Below are 22,621 nucleotides of genomic sequence, written 5' to 3'. Positions count from 1 at the left end.
TTATTGTGAAAGTCGTAAAACATAAAAAACCTCTACATATGTGGTATCGCCGTAATCGTACCGACCCATAGAATAAAGGTAACATGTTATCTATGCCGCACAGTGAACAGTGTCATTAAAACGCAAAACAATGGTGGAATTTCAGTTTTTTTTTTTCGATTCCCCCTACAAAAAAAAAGTCACAAAAATATATGTACCCCAAAATGGTGCCATTAAAAAGTACAACTAATCCCACAAAAAACAAGTCCTCACACAGCTATGTCGACAGAAAAAAAAAAAAAAAAGTTATAGCTCTTTGAATGAGACTATAGAAAAACTAAACAAATAGGCGGGTCACTAAGGGGTTAAGTAATCACCAATTTAAGAGTACTAAACATGAAGGAAACTTACCTCTAATGCACTATGCAGTGTCTTGATTAATAAAATATTCAACTAATCTTTGTGCGTGTCCATCTCCCCTCATTTCTTAGTAACCTACTGTGTCAAGTCTATGGGAAGTATGAGAGGCAGGAGAGAGGCGAGAGAGGAAGAGAGGGCGAGAGAGGAAGAGAGGAAGAGAGGGAGAGAGGGAGAGAGGGAGAGAGGGAGAGAGGGAGAGAGGGAGAGAGGGAGAGAGGGAGAGAGGGAGAGAGGGAGAGAGGGAGAGAGGGAGAGAGGGAGAGAGGGAGAGAGGGAGAGAGGGAGAGAGGGAGAGAGGGAGAGAGGGAGAGAGGGAGAGAGGGAGAGAGGGAGAGGGAGAGAGGGAGAGAGGGAGAGAGGGAGAGAGGGAGAGAGGGAGAGAGGGAGAGAGGGAGAGAGGGAGAGAGGGAGAGAGGGAGAGAGGGAGAGAGGGAGAGAGGGAGAGAGGGAGAGAGGGAGAGAGGGAGAGAGAGAGAGAGAGAGAGAGAGAGAGAGAGAGAGAGAGAGAGAGAGAGAGAGAGAGAGAGAGAGGACCCTGCTAGTTTAGTCACTACAGAAGATTTCAATGGAGACTACTGCCCACATGTGCAGCAGAAGAGTCGGCCCTTCTCTCCGCTTTTGCCTTCGGCTAGGAGACAGAGGACATCAGTTCTCCTAATCCATACTTACCATCAGACATGACACAAAGACCTCTCAAAAAAACAATCAGAACGGCTACAAAGCCTTGTACGAAGACCGTTCAAATTACAATTTTGACATTTGCCAGTTCTCTGAATGTAACCAGCAATTTAAAGAGTCTCTGTCACCAGATTATAAGTGTCCTATCTCCTACATAATCTGATTGGCGCTGTAACGTAGAGAACAGCAGTGGTTTTTATTTTGAAAAACTATCATTTTTGAGCAAGTTATGAGCAATTTTAGATTTATGCTAATGAGTTTCTCAATGACCAACTGGGCGTGTTTTTACTTTTTACCAACTGGGTGTTGTACAGAGGAGTGTATGACGCTGACCAATCAGTGGCATACACTTCTCATTGTTCCAGCCCAGCATGATCCACGGCACAGTGTGATTGGGCAGTGAAAGAAGCTGTGCTGGATCAATGAGGATTGTATTAAGCGGATTGGTCACTGATTGGTCAGCCTCATACACTTCTCTTTACAACACCCACTTGGTCAAAAGTAAAAACATGCCCAGTTGGAAACTAATTAGCATAAATCTAAAATTGCTCATAACTTGCTCAAAAATGATCGTTTTTCAAAATAAAAACCACTGCTGTTCTCTACATTACAGCGCCTATCAGATTATGTAGGAGATAGGGCACTTATAATCTGGTGACAGAGCCTCTTTAAAGAGGCTCTGTCACCAGATTTTGCAACCCCTATCTGCTATTGCAGCAGATAGGCGCTGCAATGTAGATTACAGTAACGTTTTTATTTTAAAAAAACGAGCATTTTTGGCCAAGTTATGACCATTTTTGTAGTTATGCAAATGAGGCTTGCAAAAGTCCAAGTGGGTGTGTTTAAAAGTAAAAGTCCAAGTGGGCGTGTATTAGGTGCGTACATCGGGGCGTTTTTAATACTTTTACTAGCTGGGCGCTTTGAAGAGAAGTAACATCCTCTTCTCTTCAGAACGCCCAGCTTCTGACAGTGCAGATCTGTGACGTCACTCACAGGTCCTGCATCGTGACGGCCACATCGGCACCAGAGGCTACAGTTGATTCTGCAGCAGCATCAGCGTTTGCAGGTAAGATCGACTTACCTGCAAATGCTGATGCTGCTGCAGAATCAACTGTAGCCTCTGGTGCCGATGTGGCCGTCACGATGCAGGACCTGTGAGTGACGTCACAGATCTGCACTGTCACAAGCTGGGCGTTCTGAAGAGAAGAGGATGTTACTTCTCATCAGAGCGCCCAGCTAGTAAAAGTATTAAAAACGCCCCGATGTACGCACATAATACACGCCCACTTGGACTTTTACTTTTAAACACACCCACTTGGACTTGTGCAAGCCTCATTTGCATAACTACAAAAATGGTCATAACTTGGCCAAAAATGCTCGTTTTTTAAAAATAAAAACGTTACTGTAATCTACATTGCAGCGCCTATCTGCTGCAATAGCAGATAGGGGTTGCAAAATCTGGTGACAGCCTCTTTAAGCTGACCAATCATTCTGGTTGCCATAGTTACATCTATCAGCAGAAATTGGCCTATCAAAGCAGCAGCACAATATAGTGTAGCGTCACCTGAATAGAACGCAGATTTTATTTTCCGGCTGAATGGCTCAGGTCGCAGCGATCGCTTTATTCTTCATATGCAAATGAGCTTTTTGGAGCAACGAGGACGGCACCATTACTCCAAACAGCTCTACCTTCTATCCCCAGTCCGTCCCTCCCTCCCTTCTTTGAGTGACAGGGTCAGGCAGTAAAGAAGCAGTTATCACGCCTGGCCCTGTATTTTCCTGAGCCCGCCTGCACCTCTGCTTCTGACTCAGCGAATGCGCAGTACAGCGCCCGGGTGTAGTGCGACGTAACCGGCGCACGCGCAGTAGAGCTGATTCGACCGCTGAAACTTCAGTGCTGTAATGCTGTACTGACATGTATCTGAATAATGAAAGAAAACAGCGTTCTATTTAGGTGAGGCTACACTATATTACACTATTACAGTGCTGCTGCTTTGATATGCCAATTTCTGGTGACAGAATCCCCCTTAAAAAGTAATTGACACCTTTGACATGTCAAATATGACTTTTACATAGGTTAGTGGTTACTTGGAGTTAAAAAAGTTGCACTAAATTTCAGGCTGTAATCTTCATTCCCCTTGCATCCAACTCCTAGTTTTAGACTTTCCACATGTGCGCATGCCCCAGCCAGTAATGCATGCTGGATGTAAGGTCTGAGTACAGGAAACTGCTGTCTACACCAGCTCTCATGTATATATGCAGATTATTTGTACACACACAAGGTCTCCATGACAACAAACCTGACAGAAATCAGAACCTGTCAGTAGTGCAGTCTCAGGGACAGAAACCGCACCTGAATCCGCACCAAAAATATAGCCCACATTAATTTCAATGGGTGGCTTTTGGACGCTCGCAGACAAAGAAAAAAAAACAAAAAACGGCATGTCCTTTCTTGCCGCAATTCCGCCTCAGACCTCCCTTTGAAATGAATGGGAGGCAGAAAAAACCTGCGGTGCTTGTTTGAGCGTTTTTCACCTGCGGTCCTTGCATTAGCTTCAATGGCCGTGGGTGAGAGACGCCACAAAAAATGCGCAAAAATATGTGAAGGCAAAACTCCTGAAAGTCATGGTTTCCATTATGACATCTAAATAGACCGGAACAATACTTCAGGCCTGGTGAATAGACCTGTGGCTTCACTACAGAAATGGGAGATGCTTTGTCCTGTCATACAGGTCGATAGGATCGATAACCCTTTATGGGGTACCGGGAACAACTCTAACTTGTATCCAAAAGTGAAAATTGTAGATCTAGGTTTGTTGTGGTTACATACATAGTACAGTTGAAAAAAAAAAAAACGACATGTCCATTAACCCCTTAGTGACTAAGCCTGTTTTGGCCTTCAGGACCAGCCCCATTTTTGAAAATCTGACATGTGTCACTTTATGTGGTAATAACTCCAGAATGCTTTTACCTATCCAAGCGATTCTGGGATTGTTTTCTCGTGACATGTTGTACTTTATGATACTGAAAAAATTTTGTCATTAAATTCAATATTTATTTGTAAGAAACGCCAAGATTTAGAGAAAATTAGCAAAAATTAGCATTTTTCTAAATTTTAATGTATTTACTTGTAAAACAGATAGTAATACCACACAAAATACATACTAGTTTATATTTCCCATATGTCTACTTTATGTTTGCGTCGTTTTTTGAACATTCTTTTATTTTTCTAGGACGTTACAAGGCTTAGAACTTTAGCAGCAATTTCTCATATTTTCAAGAAAATTTCAAAAGGCTATTTTTTCAGGGACCAGTTCAGTTCTGAAATGGCTTTGAGGGCCTTATATATTAGAAAGTCACCATAAATCACCCCATTTTCAAAACTGCACCCATCAAAGTATTCAAAACCACATTCAGAAAGTATTTTAACCCTTTAGGCGTTTCACAGGAATTAAAGCAAAGTAGAGGTGAAATTTACAAATTTCATTTTTTTTCTTCAAAAATTCATTTGTAATAAATTTTTTCTGTACCACAGAAGGTTTTACCCAAGAAATGCAACTCAAGATTTATTGCCCAGATTCTGCAGTTTTTAGAAATACCCCACATGTGGCCCTAGCGCGGTCATGGACTGGAACACAGGCCTCCGAAGCAAAGGAGCACCTAGTGGATTTTGGGCCTCTATTTTATTAGAATATATTTTAGGTACCATGTCAGGTGTGAGGAGGCCTTGTGCTGCCAAAACAGTGGAAACACCCCAAAAGTGACCCCATTTTGGAAACTATACCCCTCAAGGAATTTATCTATGGGTATAGTTAGCATTTTGAACCCACAGTTTTTTTGCTAAATTTATTTGAATTAGTATGTGAAGGTGAAAATCTACTTTTTTTGTGAAAAAATTAGGAAATTTTAAATTTTTACAAGGAATAAAGTAGAAAAAACACCCCAACATATGTAAAGCAATGTCTTCCGATTATAGCAATACCCCATATGTGGTAATAAATTGCTGTTTGGACCCACAGCAGGCCTCAGAAGAGAAGGAGCACCATTTGGATTTTGGATTTCTGATTTTGCTGGAATAGTTTTCAGTGCCGTGTCGCGTTTGCAATGCACTGGAGGGAAGAAAACCGTGGAAACCCCCCAATAGTGACCCCATTTTGGAAACGATACCCCTCAAGGAATTTATCTATGGGTATAGTTAGCATTTTGAACCCACAGTTTTTTTGCTAAATTTATTTGAATTAGTATGTGAAGGTGAAAATCTACTTTTTTTGTGAAAAAATTAGGAAATTTTAAATTTTTACAAGGAATAAAGTAGAAAAAACACCCCAACATATGTAAAGCAATGTCTTCCGATTATAGCAATACCCCATATGTGGTAATAAATTGCTGTTTGGACCCACAGCAGGCCTCAGAAGAGAAGGAGCACCATTTGGATTTTGGATTTCTGATTTTGCTGGAATAGTTTTCAGTGCCGTGTCGCGTTTGCAATGCACTGGAGGGAAGAAAACCGTGGAAACCCCCCAATAGTGACCCCATTTTGGAAACGATACCCCTCAAGGAATTTATCTATGGGTATAGTTAGCATTTTGAACCCACAGTTTTTTTGCTAAATTTATTTGAATTAGTATGTGAAGATGAAAATCTACTTTTTTTCTGAAAAAAGGTAGCCATTTTTAATTTTTACAAGGAATAAAGGAGAAAAAGCGCCCCAACATTTGTAAAACAATTTCTCCTGATTACGTAAATACCCCATATGTGGTAATAAACTACTGTTTGGACCCACACCGGGGCTTAGAAGGGAAGGAGCGCTATTTGGCTTTTGGAGCTCAAATTTAGCTGGAATGTTTTTGGGTGTCATGTCGAATTTGCCCCTGAGAGACTGAAACAGTGGAAGCCCCACAAAAGTAACCCCATTTGGGAAACTACACCACTTAAGGAATCTATCTAGGGGTATAGTGAGCATTTAGGCCCCACACGTCTTTTGCAGAATTTATTAGAATTAGGCCGTGAAAATTAATATCAACATTATTTCCACTAAAATGTTGAATTTTTTCAATTTCACAAAGGATAAACGAGAAAATGCACCCCAACGTTTGTAAAGCAATTTCTCCCGAGTACGGCAATACCCCACATGTGGTCATAAATGTTTTTTCATTAGAAAGTAATTAACCCTTTACGAACTGATTCATGTTTTGCTTTTTCGTTTTTCCTCTCCGCTTTCCAAGAGCCACTACTTTTTTATTTTTCTGTCAATAGAGCGGTGTGGGGGCTTATTTTTTGCGGGACGAGTTGTCGTTTTTATTGGTACCATTTTTTGGTACGATGCCATATCGGTGGACATAAACGGCTGTTTGGGCACACTGTAGGGCTCAGAAGGGAGGGACGCCATTTGGCTTTTGGAGCGCATATTTTGCTTGGTAGTAGCTCTGGCGTTTTGCTGGTATTTCAGTTTATAATGTTGGGGCACATGTAGGCTGGGCAGAGTACATCATGGCATAATAAGAGGGTATAATAATGGGGTAAATAAATAATAATCCACAGATCTGTGGCCGGTGTCGCACTTATAAATGGCGCCCGATCTTATCCACTTTTGGAACACTCTGCACATTTTGCATCGCCATAATCTGGGAGCCGGAACTTTTTTTATTTTTTCACCACCGGAGCCGTGTGAGGGCTTATTTGTTGCGGGAAAATCTGTAATTTTCATTGGTACCATTTTGGGGTACATGCGATTTTGTTGATCACTTTTTATTCAATTTTTCGGCAAGCAAGGTGACCAAAAACCATCAATTCTGACAATGATTTTTATTTATTTTTGACAGCGTTTACCCTGGGCTATAAATGACTATTATACTTTATTCTGCGGGTCGGTACGATTACGGCGATACCATTTGTATATACGTTTTTTTATGTTTTGCAGCGTTTGCGCAATAAAATAACTTATTTAGAAAATAATGTCTTTTCTGTGTCACCATATTCTGAGAGCCATAACTTTTTTATTTTTCAGTCAAAAAAGCTGTGTAAGGGCTTGTTTTTTGCGGGACGGGTTGTAGTTTGTATCGGTACAATTTTGGCGTACATGCGACTTTTTGATCACTTTTTATTACATATTTTGTGAGGGGTGGTGACCAAAAAATAGTGATTCTGGCATTGTTTTTCGTTTGTTTTTTTTGCGGCGTTCACTGTGCGGGAAAAATAATATTATAGTTTTATAGTTGGGGTCGTTACGAACGCGGTGATACCAAATATGTGTACTTTTTTTTTACGTGCTCATTTTTTTTCCTATAATGAAAGACTTATTATAGGAAAAAAAAGCAGTTCTTGTTTATATCACTTATAACTTTTATTTTTACACTTTTTTTAAAACATTTTTATTCTTTTTTTTACTTTTTTCACTTGTCCCACTAGGGGACACTTAGACTAGCAGCTTTGATCGCTTCTGGAATACATTACACTACACACGTAGTGTAATGCATTTCAACTGTCATTGTGACGTGACAGTCACACTGACCGGAAGCCTACGACGACCACCCTCGGGGTGGTCCTCATAGGCTTCTGTACATGGCAACCCGGAAGCCATTGTCTGGCGTCCGGTTGCCATGGGTACCATCGCCAGCCCCCGTGATTTCACATGGGGGCTGCCGATCGGCACTAAAGACCTTAATTGTGGCGTTCAAAATCGAGCGCCGCAATTAAGGGGTTAACTGCCGATATCAGCGGCGACAGGCCGCTGATCGGCAACGGGGAGAGCAGGGCTAACACCCTGCACAGTTAACCGCCGCTGCGGTGTAGCGCCGCGCGGCGGTTAACTGTCAAAGCAATGACGTAACTGTACGTCAAGGTGCGCGAACTCACTGCTCACCATGACGTACAGTTACGTCATGGTGCGTTAAGGGGTTAAAGAGAACCTTTCACCTCCCCATACATGTGCAGCATCTAATGGAGAGCTGCACAAACTCTGGGGCACTTTACATTTTTTTCTACCTCTCTCCGTTAATTAGATATCGGTGCCGTTATATTTGGTGCCCAATATTTAAATAACCCCCTGAACAGTCAACGAGGCGTGTGCTGGCAAGGGGGGCGTGTTACTATGGCTGTGACACTGTCCAATCAGATATTGACAGTGTTACAGCAAAAGCGAGGAGATTGTGTGCGCGCGCGCACACGTGCTCACTCACGTGCTCGCTCACTCTTCAGCTTTGAAGATCAGTCTTCTGCCGAACTGGCAATGGGGCGTGTCTCTGCTACGGACAGTGTAAGCGCTCCCCAGCTCTTTTAACACGGTCCATAGCAGTGACACGCCCCCTTGACAGTTCGGCGGACAAAGTACAAGACTGATCTCACAGGAGCTGAAAAGATGAGCATGCACGCGCGCTCTCCTCTCCACAGCTCGTTACATTGTCCGTAGCATTTTGTCACATAATCCTGTATATAGCCCCTCAATAGCTCTTAAAACATTTTCCCCACGATGGATGTTAAGCTTACTGGTCTATAATTACCTGGGGAAGACCTAGAGCCCTTTTTTAAAATAGCCACTACATATGCCCTGCGCCAGTCCCTTGGCACTATACCAGTCACTAGAGAATCTCTAGATATTATGAAGAGGGGGACAGAAATAACTGAACTAAATTCTTTAAGAATTCTAGGGTGTAACCCATCTGGTCCTGGAGCCTTATGCACATTTATTTTATTTAACTTAGCTTGGACCGTATATACATTTAGCCAATTCAGTATATCAACTGATATATTAACAGCACTGGCACCGGCTACATCAGCTGCTGTTTCTTCTGTTGTATATACAGAGCTAAAGAACCCATTTAGTAATTCTGCCTTCTCTTGATCCCCTGTGATCAACTCCCCATTACCACTATTTAGGGGTCCTACATGTTTAGACCTTGGCTTTTTTGCATTTACATACTTGAAGAATATTTTGGGATTTGTTTTACGATCATTGGCCACCTGCCTTTCATTTTGTATTTTTACAGATTTTATTAGGCTCTTTATAAATATCAAAGGCTACAGATGTACCCACAGATTTGTATTTTTTAAATGCCCTTTTTTTGTCGTATATTGCCCTTTTTACAGAAGGTGTAAGCCATGTGGGGTTTAATTTTAGTCGTTTATACTTGTTACCTGTAGGAATAAATTTTGCACTATAATTATACAAAGTAGATTTGAAAATCTCCCATTTATTATTTGTCCCATTATTTGACATTAGTTCTTCCCAGTCTATATCCTGAATTTCAGCCCTCATCTGAGGGATTTGGCCTTCCTAAAATTAAGTTTTTGCCCTCCCAGCCTGTGTTTGTTTTTTACAGTATAGGTAAAATATAAAACGTCTCCACTTTGCTGCTGAAGCCGAACCATGACACCAGTTAATATCCCCGTAATTAAAATCTCCCATCATCACTACAGTACCCCCCGTAAAGCCAGCTCCGTTTATATACCTGACCTTCCATCTCCTTAGGCGGGATTCACACGACCGGGTCGGGTCCGAGCCCGAGTGCCGGCCGGTAAAATCGGCCATTCTGCCCGGCCGGTTTGCATAAAGTTATGCATCCGTGCCGGGCCGGGCAGATCCGGACAGTGACATCAGCGGCAGCTCCTGAACGGGAATCCCCATGTGTTCGGGGATTCCACTTCAGGAGTTTCCCCTGATGTCACTGCCCAGATATGGACAGAGACATCAAGCGCTCTATCCAGGAGCGGAATCCCCAAACACACGGGGATTCCGCTCCTTTAACTTAAGTGCGGCTAGCACATAGCAGAGCGGGGAGATACCTCCCCGCTCTGCTATAGTGGCGTCGCTGCAGTAGTAGCAGCCGCAGCAGCTGCTGCTACTAGCGGCGCCATCGAAGGTGTCGCCGAGCCAGGGTGCTTTTAACAAGCAGGGGAAGGGAGCCAGCGCAGCGCTCCCTCCACCTGCTGTACACCCCGGCCCTGCAACACAGTGTACAGCGATGCCATTCGTCAGAATGGCATCAACTCCTCCTCCTCACATGCAGTCTGCGCTGTGAGGAGGAGGAGATAGAGCGCAAGCGCCGGGAAAAACGGCCATCACTCGGAACACATTCCGGTGATGGCCGTGTAATACCCGGCCCCATAGACTTCTATGGGAGCCGGGCGGCCGGGTGCCCGGGCAAAGATAGAGCATGTCCTATTTTTTGACGGCCGGATTTCCCGGCCGTCAAAAAATCGGTCGTGTGAATAGCCCCATTAGGGGTCTATCATTCCTAATGCAGCCGGGTGCCGGCCGATTTATGAACGGCCGGCACCCGGCCGGGAAACCCTGCCGTGTGAATGAGGCCTTAGTTATATTGGGGTGGGGGAGGTCTATAGGTTACACAAATAGTATTTTTGTTCAGTGTTTACCTCCATTTGTAATTTCACCCGCAATGTTTCAGTCTCTTCACCCTCCGTTAGGGTATGTTCACACGTACACGTCCGATACGCCTGAAATTACGGAGCTGTTTTCAGGAGAAAACAGCTCCGGAATGTCAGACGTAAAGGCAGGTGCAGGCGTTTTTCGCAGCGTCCATTACGGACGTAATTGGAGCGGTTTTTCTATGGAGTCAATGGAAAACGGCTCCAATTACATCCCAAGAAGTGACAGGCACTTCTTTGACGCTCCGTCTTTTGACAGCGGCCGCGTAAAAAAAAAATGACCATCGGCACAGAACATCGTAAAGCCCATTCAAATGAATGGGCAGATGTTTGCCGGCGCATTGGAGCCGTATTTTCGGACGTAATTCGAGGATAAAACGCCTGAATTACGTTCGTAAATAGGGTGTGTGAGCCCAGCCTCAGGGTTGCTATTGCAGTATACTGTACCAGCGATCCAATGATCGCTGGTTCAAGTCCCCTAAGGGAACAAATAAAATGTGTAGAAGAATTAAAGTTATTAGTAGTGAGAAAGAAAAAAGGTTTAAAGTTAACAAAAAAACCTTTTCCCATTTTTCTTCTAAAGTAAAGTAAAAAATATTAAACAAAAATTGGTAACGCTACGTCCGTAAAAGGCCGAACTATTACAATATACCATTATTTAACTCGCACAGTGACCATAAAAAAAAAACAAAACCTTGGATCAGTCCTGAAAGGGTTAATTCTTTTCTAATGAAAAGAATTTATGACCACATGTGGGTATTTCCGTACTCGGGAGAAATTGCTTTACAAAAATTGGTTAATTTTTTTTCTCCTTTATCCCTTGTGAAAATGAGAAAATGCAACATTTTAGTGGAAAAAATTGTGATATTAATTTTTGCGGTCTAATTCTAATAGATTCTGCAAAATACCCGTGGGGTCTAAATGCTCACTATACCCCTAGAAAAATTCCTTGAGGGTTGTTTACAAAATGTTCAAAAAACAATGCAAACATAAAGTAGACATATGGGAAATGTTAACTAGTAACTATTTTGTGTAGTATTATTATCTGTTTTACAAGCAGATACAATTAAATTTAGAAAAATGCTGATTTGTGCAATTTTTTTCTAAATTTTGGTGTTTTAAAGAAATAAATACCAAAATTATCGACCACATTTTTTCACTAACAAAGTACAATATGTCACGAGAAAATCTCAGAATCGCTTGGATAGGTAAAAGCATTGCGATGTTATTACCACATAAAGTAACGTCAGATAAAAAAAAAAAAAAAAAAAAAAAAAAAAAAAAAAAAAAATCGGCTGTGTCCTGAAGGCCAAAACAGGATGGGTCCTGAAGGGGCTAACGGTTATCTTTTTATTTTACATTAAAGGGCCTTTAAAAAAAAATAATTGTTTCGCGGGTAACCTTCTGGACAACCCCTTTCCATGTGCCGTATTTGGGCAAATTGATATCAGGCACTCAAGTACACCGAAGAAAGTCAATAGTAAGACTTTATTCACACGAACGAATAAGGCCGTCACACGGACCTATATAATTCAATGTGGCCGTTCACACGGTTGTTGTTTCAACAGACCATGTGGAGGGTCCGTGAGAAAATAGGACATGTCCTATTTTTTCACGCTTCACGCATCCCTCAGCGCAGATGCACCTAGGACATGAAAAACTACAGTTTTTCACATCCAAGATGCGCAATGCCCGTGTGAATCTAGCCTAAATGGGCCTTGAGGTTGTTTAGCCAAAGCCTTTTATGCATCGCTTTTCATTTCTGTCTCGCATGCCAAAAAATGGTGCACGTCTAACTTTTTAACGCGACAATGGTGTTTGCCTCAATACATATTAGAAAATAAATGAACAATCTTTATGGCAATATGCTAACCTAGAATGTCATAGAAAAATACAGAAAACACAAAAATGTTCCAATGACAAGAAGGCTTTAACAGTGGAGAAAATCCTAATGCACCAATAGTCTTTTAAAAGAGCTCCGTTCACCCCTGCCTATTGTGGGATAGTCAGTACATAGCAGCTATACACGGATAATTATGGAATACTAGTTAGTATTATGTCACGCCATTATAAAATACACTGCACACCAACCACACTACTGGCTTCAGCATTCAAAATCCTTGCAAGAAGAAACCATAATATATAATCAATGTCGACACTAAATATACGGCTCCTGTAGTGCGATCGCGTGCAACGGCTACTAGTGACCACGCGCACTTGTAGGCAGAGAAGTAGGCTGAAGATCCAAACAAAACAGCATCCACTACAGTCCTGCAGATTTTTCCTGTGTAAACCTACTGCAATGCATTTTTGCGCAATTGGGTAACGATGCAGATTTTTGCCACGCCATCTGGCTTGAAAAATGTGAAATAGTTCTATGTGAAGAGGCCTTAAAGTAAAATTCCTCCAGACTGCACAGTTGCTTAAAGGGGCTTTCCCATCAGAGACATATCCACGTCCTACCTGTGTTGTGGCTGAATCGTGCGATTTCCGACCAGGACTCGCGGAGCTACGCCGTTTCCCTAAGTCCCATAGAACTGAATGGTAGTTATAGAAACAACGTAGCTCACATGCTACGCTCCATCCGTAACTCAACTGTTTCCGCAATTCATGGTTGGAAAAGACACGCATCAGCCACAACACAGAGCAGTAGAATGGGGTTTAGGGGCCCCGTTCTAGAGAGAGGTGCGGGCCCCAGAGTTGGTACCCGCATCTATCTGACATATCCCGTGGATGTGTCATAAAGGTCTCTGATGGGAAAACACCTTTAACTCTGGTCCTGAAAAATACTGAATAGGTCATGTTCTCAGGATTTCTTGATTATTGCATAGGTGATAAATATTTTCAGAACATTAGGAATTGCCAAAGATGTCCGCTCTATAAGATACCTCAAATCCTAAAGCCGCCTGAACACAACCATGACTGTAATCACGGGCCGCGATTACGGGCACAGCTGGACGCAGAGTCCGTAAAAAGCAAAATATAGGACATGTCCTATGCTTTCTACAGCCCGGACATCTTCCCGCAAATATACGGGAAGGTGCCCGTGGTCCATAGAAGTGAATTGGTCCATAATTGAAAACCGTAATTACGGACAAATTCTACAGTCGTGTGGGGGCCTAACCTCTTTGGATTGGCACTAAGAAACAGGGGTCTACAGGAATGCACAGAGTAACACTATAAAAAGTCTGCATGTAGCCCCAACGGTCTGCCAACAGATGTCTAATGTCCACGACAAAGTTAACTTAACGATATCTGCTAGGTACAGAACGCACGCAAAAAAAACATGCAATTTAAGGGTGTCAAAAAATGTGCACAAATATAGAATGTGTAATTATATCCGAGAATCCGTGATAGTTAATCTGAGAGTCTTCTAAAGTACTACCATTAGGTCCATCCACTATAGCACAAAACCACTTGCGTTATCGTATTAATAGACACAATGAATTTGCAAAATATGACACGGCTTATTCATTATTCTCAACCTCCTCACTGAATATTATGTGTAGCAGCATGTGACAGAAAAATATTCAAAAGCTAGAGGGTTAATCTGCATAAAAATTAAGAAACCTAGCAGTGTAGTGATGACTAAACACATTACTTCCAGCTATTCCAATTCATGTATCAAAAGGCTACAAAAAAAAAAGCCATTACCCTTTTGTTTCCATAGCAATAGTAGAGGAAGAAAATTATGTATTTTCTGGCTGTTCACGTAAATTACTCTCCGATGCATCAGAAATCAAATGTATATGTTGTAGCAGAAGTGTCACGTAGCACAAGGGGGCGTTTAAAAAAGAAAAATGACAACTGTAATAAAGTGTTCTTGTACATTTATTGGTGGGGGGATTTATCAAGAGCCATATGCAAACATTCCAGCTGAGTTTGTTTTTTTTAAAAAAAAAAACAAACAAAAACCATTAGCTAAGACGACCTGAGTAATCTGAGACAGTCTGGTGGAGACCATGACTTAAAGAGGCTCTGTCACCAGATTTTGCAACCCCTATCTCCTATTGCAGCAGATCGGCGCTGCAATGTAGATAACAGTAACGTTTTTATTTTTAAAAAACAAGCATTTTTGGCCAAGTTATGACCATTTTCGTATTTATGCAAATGAGGCTTGCAAAAGTCCAAGTGGGCGTGTTTACAGTAAAAGTACAACTGGGCGTGTATTATGTGGTACATCGGGGCGTTTTTACTTCTTTTACTAGCTGGGTGTTAGGAATGGGAGTGTATGATGCTGACGAATCAGCATCATCCACTTCTGTTCGTTAACACCCAGCTGCTGGCAGTGCAGACACACAGCGTGTTCTCGAGAGATCACGCCGTGACGTCACTCACTTCCTGCCCCAGGTCCTGCATCTTGTCGGACGAGCGAGGACACATCGGCACCAGAAGCTACAGTTGATTCTGCAGCAGCATCAGCGTTTGCAGGTAAGTAGCTACATCGACTTACCTGCAAACGCCGATGCTGCTGCAGAATCAACTGTAGCCTCTGGTGCCGATGTGTCCTCGCTCGTCCGACACGATGCAGGACCCGGGGCAGGAAGTGAGTGACGTCACGGCGTGATCTCTCGAGAACACGCTGTGTCTCTGCACTGCCAAAAGCTGGGCGTTCTGAAGAGAAGTGGATGATACTTCTCGTCAGAACGCCCAGCTAGTAAAAGAAGTAAAAACGCCCCGATGTACGCACATAATACACGCCCAGTTGTACTTTTGCAAGCCTCATTTGCATAAATACAAAAATGGTCATAACTTGGCCAAAAACGCTCGTTTTTTAAAAATAAAAACGTTACTGTAATCTACATTGCAGCGCCGATCTGCTGCAATAGCAGATAGGGGTTGCAAAATCTGGTGACAGAGCCTCTGTCACCACATTATAAGTGCCCTATCTCCTATATAAGGAGATCGGCACTGTAATGTAGGTGACAGTAATGCTTTTTATTTAAAAAAAGCGATCTTTTGTCACAACGTTAGGAGCGATTTTGGTTTATGCTAATGAGCTTTCTTAATGCCCAAGTGGGCGTACTTTTACTTTCGACCAAGTGACCAATCAGCATCATGCACTCCTCTCCATTCATTTACACTGCACTAGCGATATAGATATATCGCTATGTGCAGCCTCATACACAAGCCCTAACATTACTACAGTGTCCTGATAATGAATACACTTGACCATCCAGCCTGGACGTCATATGTACTCAGAATCCTGACACTTCTGACTTTTTTTGTGAGATTCCGGCAAGTGAAACCAAATCTCGCGAGATCACTGTGCTAAACAAGATTTGGTTTCACTTGCCGGAATCTCACAAAAAAAGATTCAGAAGTGTCAGGATTCTGAGTACATATGACGTCCAGGCTGGATGGTCATGTGTATTCATTATCAGGACACTAGTAATGTTAGGGCTTGTGTATGTGGCTGCACATCGTGATATAACTATATCGCTAGTGCAGTGTAAATGAATGGAGAGGAGTGCATGATGCCAATTGGTCAGCATCATGCACTCCTCTGTACAACGCCCACTTGGTCGAAAGTAAAAGTACGCCCACTTGGGCATTAAGAAAGCTCATTAGCATAAACCAAAATCGCTCCTAACGTGAAAAAAGATAGTTTTTTAAAATAAAAAGCATTACTGTCACCTACATTACAGCGCCCATCTCCTTATATAGGAGATAGGGCACTTATAATGTGGTGACAGAGTCTCTTTAAGACCGCACTCCCAGAATTAGTACCACACAGTAATCGCTTTTGTTTTTAACATGGGAGTCGATAAGTGAAGTATGCCATACTTCACAAGTATATTAACATATACATCGGGCGTTTTCTTCCGGTACATACATTAAACGCAGACCAAACTTATATAAGCAAAGCCTTCGCTATCCCATTCAATCTTAAAAGGGTATTCCGTTTCTGCAAATAAAAGGTTATTTATTGTACAATGAAAGCTCTCCAATGTACTTTCAGCATTGGGCTGGGTTCACACGAGCACATTAACGTCCGTAATGGACGGACGTATTTCGGCCGGAAGTCCCGGACCGAACACAGTGCAGGGAACCGGGCTCCTAGCATCATAGTTATGTACGATGCTAGGAGTCCCTGCCTCTCTGCAGGACAAATGTCCCGTACTAAAAACATGATTACAGTACGGGACAGTTGTCCGGCAGCGAGGCAGGGACTCCTAGCATCGTACATAACTATGATGCTTGGAGCCCGGCTCCCTGCACAGAGTCCGGTTCGGGACTTCCGGCCGAAATACGTCCGTCCATTACGGACGTTAATGTGCTCGTGTGAACCCAGCCTTAAAGGGAAGGGGTCCCGAAAAAAAATAAAAATTGTTATATGTTTTTGCTTTTAGTATGTTATTGAAATAAATTTTATTTATTTGTGTTTTACTTTTTTCTGTCTTACTTCTCTATGGGGCTGCCATTTTTTTTTCCATCTCTGTATGTGTTATTAATCGACAGAGATGGAATACGGCACATACATCCCCATAGTGAATGCGAACGGGAGCCATTCCATTCACTATAGCGTACGCCGTCTGTGTGGGAACGGCGCATGCGCCGCTCGCACACAGTCCAAAAGGAAGGTCTTCGGCCAAGCGACATCCGGCGCCATTTTCAAGTGGATCGGAAGCCACGGACGGACAGTAAGATGACTGCTTCCGGTCGCGGCTTCCGTCCATATGTTCAGAAGCAAGGACTAGGAGCGGAGGCAGCGGCTGGAGCAGGTAAGTTATGTGTGTGTATGTTCGTGTTTTACTGTGTGATTACCACTGTATCTAATCCTCCTACACTGTGTATTCGCTCAAAAAATGGCGGCACAAAGTGTAGGAGGTTTGAACATTCAACCCCCTCCTTTCTCCTGGCACTAGCCAGGAGAAAGGAGGGGGGATTGTTTGAGGACACTACAGCGAGTGTGTCTTCTCCAATTTTGCAGCATAAAGCAATGAGGTTGCTTTACCACATGCCAATGCTGCAATTTTGGGAATTGCTCCCTCTAGTGACCAGCACATGGAAATGTTAGAAATTAGAATCGAATATATAATATTTGCTGACTTGTGAAAAAGTTAAAAAAAATAGAACAATGTGTAATCATGTATATACTAACTGTTTAACTAGCGACACATTCCATTTAAATCCTCGTGTTTTTGTTTTTTTTTTTTTTTTTTTTAAATCTAGTGGATAAAAATCTGTCCATGGTCATCTGATGGACAGAAAGGTGCGGGAGTGACAGTGTGTGTATCGCTGCATTTAGGAGGAGTGCGATACACATCCCATATATGTGCACGAGGACTTCGGCACATTCATGGCAATGCAACTGCAAATCTGATCACTGCTGTGTTTTATCACAGTGCGATGTTGATAACTGGGCACACAGACAGAGGTAGGGGTGTGTGATAGATTATATATATATATACACACACACACATATATATATATATATATATATGTGCGTGCGTGCGTGCGTGCGTGCCACAACTTAAAGGCCGTATGCAGCATTTTTGAGGGTGCCATTGAGGTTAAGAACTAACACTATCCGTGTTTCCCAAGTAAGGCCGCATGCACACGAACGTGTTATGGCAGCCGAAATTCACCCACAAATCTGTGGGCGAATTGCGTCCCATTCATTTCCATGGGCCCATGCACACTACTGCTTTCCACGGTCCGTGCATTGCCCGGGAGCCTGGACCGCAAAACGATAGGACATGTCTTATTACGGCCGCATTTTGCAGTCCAGGCTCATTGAAATGAATGTACACGGCCATGTGAACAGCCTGTAATTCGCAGGCGACCCGTGGGTGACACTCCACAGCTGTCCGAGACGCAAATCACAGGCCGTGCACACCACTACAGTCATGTGCATGAGATCTAAACGACGTTGGTCACTGATTGGCTGACCAGTTGAGGTCAGGCCCACATCATGTTTAGAGCCATGAAGGAAATAGAGATCTGAAGAAACAAGTTTTTGTTTTTTTTCAAACTTTGCTGCATGAATCACTAGATTCCACTATAGATTCTGGCAGTGGCTTCTCTACTAACGAACAAAGGTTCCGGCATGTTGAAATTCAACATACCCGACCCTTTTCATCGACATCCGCTGTTGGGGTAGAGATTTGTGATGCAGCCACAGTATAGATGGTCCGCTGGTCCAACCAAAATTGTTCGACACATCTAATGTGTATAGCCAGCTCTAAAGAAAACCTAACTTTCCGAATAAGCTGTCGTGTGTACATGAGGAATAACATTATTTCTGTCCATTATAGGACTTGTATTTTGCATTATTTTCAGTTTTCTCCTCTGCAGGCTCTTGTTCTCAGTTGTCTTTGAGCTAGTAGGCTATCATGTCCTCTATATACTGCACACAGAAGAGTGCAGGATTCTCCTCTTATCACATACATAGATACATACAAGCAACAGCAGCATGGAGATGATCATACAGCAGTTATGAGCAGTGTAGCCGCCAAGAATACACATAGAAATCCTTCAGCAGCAATGTGTCTTTCTCACTGTGCTCCTTGCTTTCAAACCCTCCATAGACTTACATGCAGCGTGTTGCTGACTCACTGTCTCTCTGCTCCCCCCTCTCCATAGACTTATATAGGCAGGCAGTGAGTGACACACCCCAATCGTCTGCAGCCCTCAATTCTGCTCTTTAAAGGGACCTGTCATCAGCATTTCACCTATTAGGGTATGTTCACACGGCTTATTTTTGGCAGTTTTTCAGGCTGTAAACGCCCGAAAAATAGGAAGCAGAACGCCGCCAAACATCTGCCCATTGATTTCAATGGGAAAACTGCGTTCTGTTCCGACGGATCGTTTTTCGCTGCATTTTTTTTACGCGTAAAAAAACGGCCGCAAAAAAGTGCAGGCCACTTCTTGGGACGTTTTTAGAGCAGTTTTTCATTGACTAGCGAAAAAAGCTCCAAAAACGGGCGTAAAAAAACGCAGCGAAAATCGCTAGTGGCTTCAAAAACGTCTGAAAATCAGGAGCTGTTTTCACTCGAGAACAGCTCCGTATTTTAAGACGTTTTTAGTCTAACGTGTGAACATACCCTTAACCCAGCAATACCTGGTGGTAGAGGGTGAAAAATTATTTCTATATAACCTATAATTGTCTTCTTAGTCGGCTCTATAGCTTTAGTATTCAGTTTTTTAGTGATCCCACACCGTATGCTGAGCATAAAAGAGTCATATCTTCATTCCTCAAGTCTTTGAGTTTATCCCGCCTCCTTACTTTTGATAGACCGCTCCTCGCCTTCCCCCAGCACAGAAAATCCCACGCTTGAGCATTGATGTCCTCTTCAGGTATGTGCGCACAAAGGGACACGGGATTATTACGAGAAAAGGCGCAAAATGAAGACCGTCATTTACAGTCGAAGGAGGAATTTAGAAGAGGGGATAACGGCAATGCACTTTTGTTAGCAGCGGCCAGTGAGGGATAAGTAAAATTCAATAGGTGAAATGCTGGTGACAGGTTCCCTTTAACAAGTGATGGGACTTTGCTTGACAACAGATTACAGGAAGGGAGACACCTAGTGGCAGTAACTTCACACAGAATTTGCATTAATAAAACTACTAAACTTTAACAGTAGGTAAATTACAAAGTTGATCTATATCAGGTATACTATTAGATCAGCATAAGCTGTTTGAAACGTTAGTGTCCATTTAAGCGATATGCACATGCAGAATATTTTCTATTGTGGAGGGGTTTCGAGATCCATGGTAAAATATGCATGCTACATGCAGATTTTGCAGCAGTTTCCCCCTTTGTATCAGAATAAATGGAATCTAAGGCAAATACGAAAACACCCCATGTTTGCAAATATGGAAACGCCCAGTCGGAACGAAGCAGTTTTTCCCATTTAAATCAATGTGGAGATGTTAAAAACAGCTGTTTGAACATAACCTAAAGGTGGTTTTACATGAGCAGATATCGCCTGCATTTGACCACCTATAACAGGCGCCCATCAAAAATACAGCTTGTTGATTGGCGCTCGTTTGCTCGAGTCACAAGGAGAAATGCGTGTTAAGAATGGGGACAAACAATCGTTACTACAATCGTTCGTCCCCATGGATTTGCATCACGTCTGCAGAACATGTCTCTGTTTACACGGAGATGGGCTGCCGACTTGCGACCATCTTGTTGGCCACATAAAAGATGCGATCAGCCAATGAATGAGACTCAGCCTTAGGGCTTATTCAGACAAACGTTGGGAAACTCAGGCGTGAAAAAAAAAGAGCAGTTTTTCACGTTCGCATCGCCCCCGTGCGGGTCACGTTTTCACGGATCCCCATAGACTCGGCACCATTAAAATACACGCGTCCGTGACGGTCGTTGTTTTAACGGACATCATACGGACGTATTCTACGTTAGTCTCAGTAAGGACTTAAGGTCAATCTCCTTTCAGGGTCTCCCGGTCATCAGGCATAGGGAACTAATACAAAAAAAAAATAGGACTAGATATTTATGGATCCACTTTTTCTGAAGATATTAAAGCCAAAGCAAATAATTCATATACAAGGTTATGTATTGCATAGACTTCAAACGGGAACTTACCTTCAGATTTTAGCTTGGTGAGAACAAATATTAGATAATTATTAAAGTCTGGAAACTGGTTAAGCTGCTCCAATTTCTGAAATGAAGAGTTAAGGTCAAAAACATTTGGGGTAACAAAACAGGTTTTCAAAAAGCTGGTATTAAAGGAGTTCTCAGATTTAAACATTGATGGCCTCTCCTTAGGCTAAATTTGATTGGTGGTGGCTCAATCCCAAGCAGTCTTGCCAGTTAGCAGAATGAACGGGCCCTGACATTTACACAGGCACAACGACTCATCCATATGGGCAGCTCTGCCTGGTATAGCTTATTTTGTGTTTCATTGTTAGTGCAAATTAATCTATCCACGCAAATCAACATTTGCATCTTAAAATAAATCTACATATAATGGTAAATAACTTTGCAATAGTTTATCTTGTACTGACTGAGCTTAACACGCCTAAGAGTTCATACATGTACTTTACCACGACACCATGAAAGCGAATACATGTGAAATAATATTAATCTTCAGGTCATAAAAGGCAGCTAGGTTAAAGTCCATCCTCATAATTCTGCCTCTTCCCTCCTGGTAGAGATGAACGCAAAAAGCAAGACAACCCAATGATAGGCTTTAATTGCCGAGAATGCTGTCTTAAAGGGGCAGACCAGAATTAAAGGGTTTTCCACTGGTTGTTTCTGGTATTGCATCTGAGTTACAGTCACTTCAATAGAGCTGAGCTGCAATACCAAACACAGCCCATGGACAGGTGTGGTGCTGTTTTTGGATGTAATTAGCCGTGTTTTTCTAATCCTAGACAACCCCTTTAAACTATTTATTTTAATTCTATTTTCTGTACATTATTATGGGGACAACCATCTCGTCTGAGCTGCTTCGGCATTTTGAGATTACAGCAGGTACACTGACCATAGGAACCTGTGTACCTCAGGGGAGCCATTGACTTCTATGGGAGAGTGTTCTAGGCATGCTCCGTGACCTGTTCAAATGTCATTGTGCAGGAAGGGAGCGGTGACCATCACGTATCGTCAATTGTGGATCTAGTGTTAGCTATATAGAGGTATTACCTTTCATTGTAACCCTGTGATCTCTACAGAACAGGAAGCGTCAGTCTATTGTAAGGCTCAGTGGCTAGAGTGAAAACATCTCCACATTCCCTTTAACCCCTTCCCGACATTTGACGTATCAATTCGCCAAAGTCGGGTAGGGGGACGTATGGAACGGGCTCACGGAGTGAACCCGCTCCATACGATGCGGGTGCCGGCCGTTTGTTACAGCCGACACTTCAGAGTAACGAGCGTCATCGCGCTCCCGCTCGTTTAACTCGTTAAATGCCACGGTCAATAGCGACCGCAGCATTTAAATCGTTAGAAAGAGGGGGCGACCCCCTCTAACAGCTTATCGCTCCCCCCGCAACGCAATCTCGCACCTAAAGAAGGCACCTCCGGCAGGGCTTAATAGAAGCATGTCAGAATCACGATATACTGCAATACATTAGTATTGCAGTAGATCGCGCGAGCGCTCTAACGATCGCTGGTTGAAGTCCCCCAGGGGGACTAATAAAAAATAAAGTAAAAATTAGTTCGTTTTTTTATTTGGTGTAAAAAAAAATA

The 22,621-nt window shown here is 42.7% G+C and overlaps 1 protein-coding gene across 2 annotated transcripts in view; it reads right to left on the bottom strand.

Annotated features, from left to right (window-relative positions):
* Positions 1 to 22,621, bottom strand: part of TNPO1 (transportin 1) — a 128,214-nt gene that overhangs the window by 93,723 nt on the left and 11,870 nt on the right. For both annotated transcript variants that reach the window (XM_075838074.1, XM_075838064.1), the window contains exon 2: positions 21,017 to 21,092. In XM_075838074.1, coding sequence (XP_075694189.1) covers positions 21,017 to 21,092 — 76 coding nt within the window. The remainder of the gene's footprint in view (positions 1 to 21,016; positions 21,093 to 22,621) is intronic.

The sequence above is a fragment of the Rhinoderma darwinii genome, chromosome 1 (assembly GCF_050947455.1).
Source record: "Rhinoderma darwinii isolate aRhiDar2 chromosome 1, aRhiDar2.hap1, whole genome shotgun sequence".
In the NCBI taxonomy this organism is placed as follows: domain Eukaryota; kingdom Metazoa; phylum Chordata; class Amphibia; order Anura; family Rhinodermatidae; genus Rhinoderma; species Rhinoderma darwinii.
The sequence above is the reverse complement of the archived record's forward strand: the minus strand, read 5'-3'. Positions and strand labels throughout refer to the sequence as shown.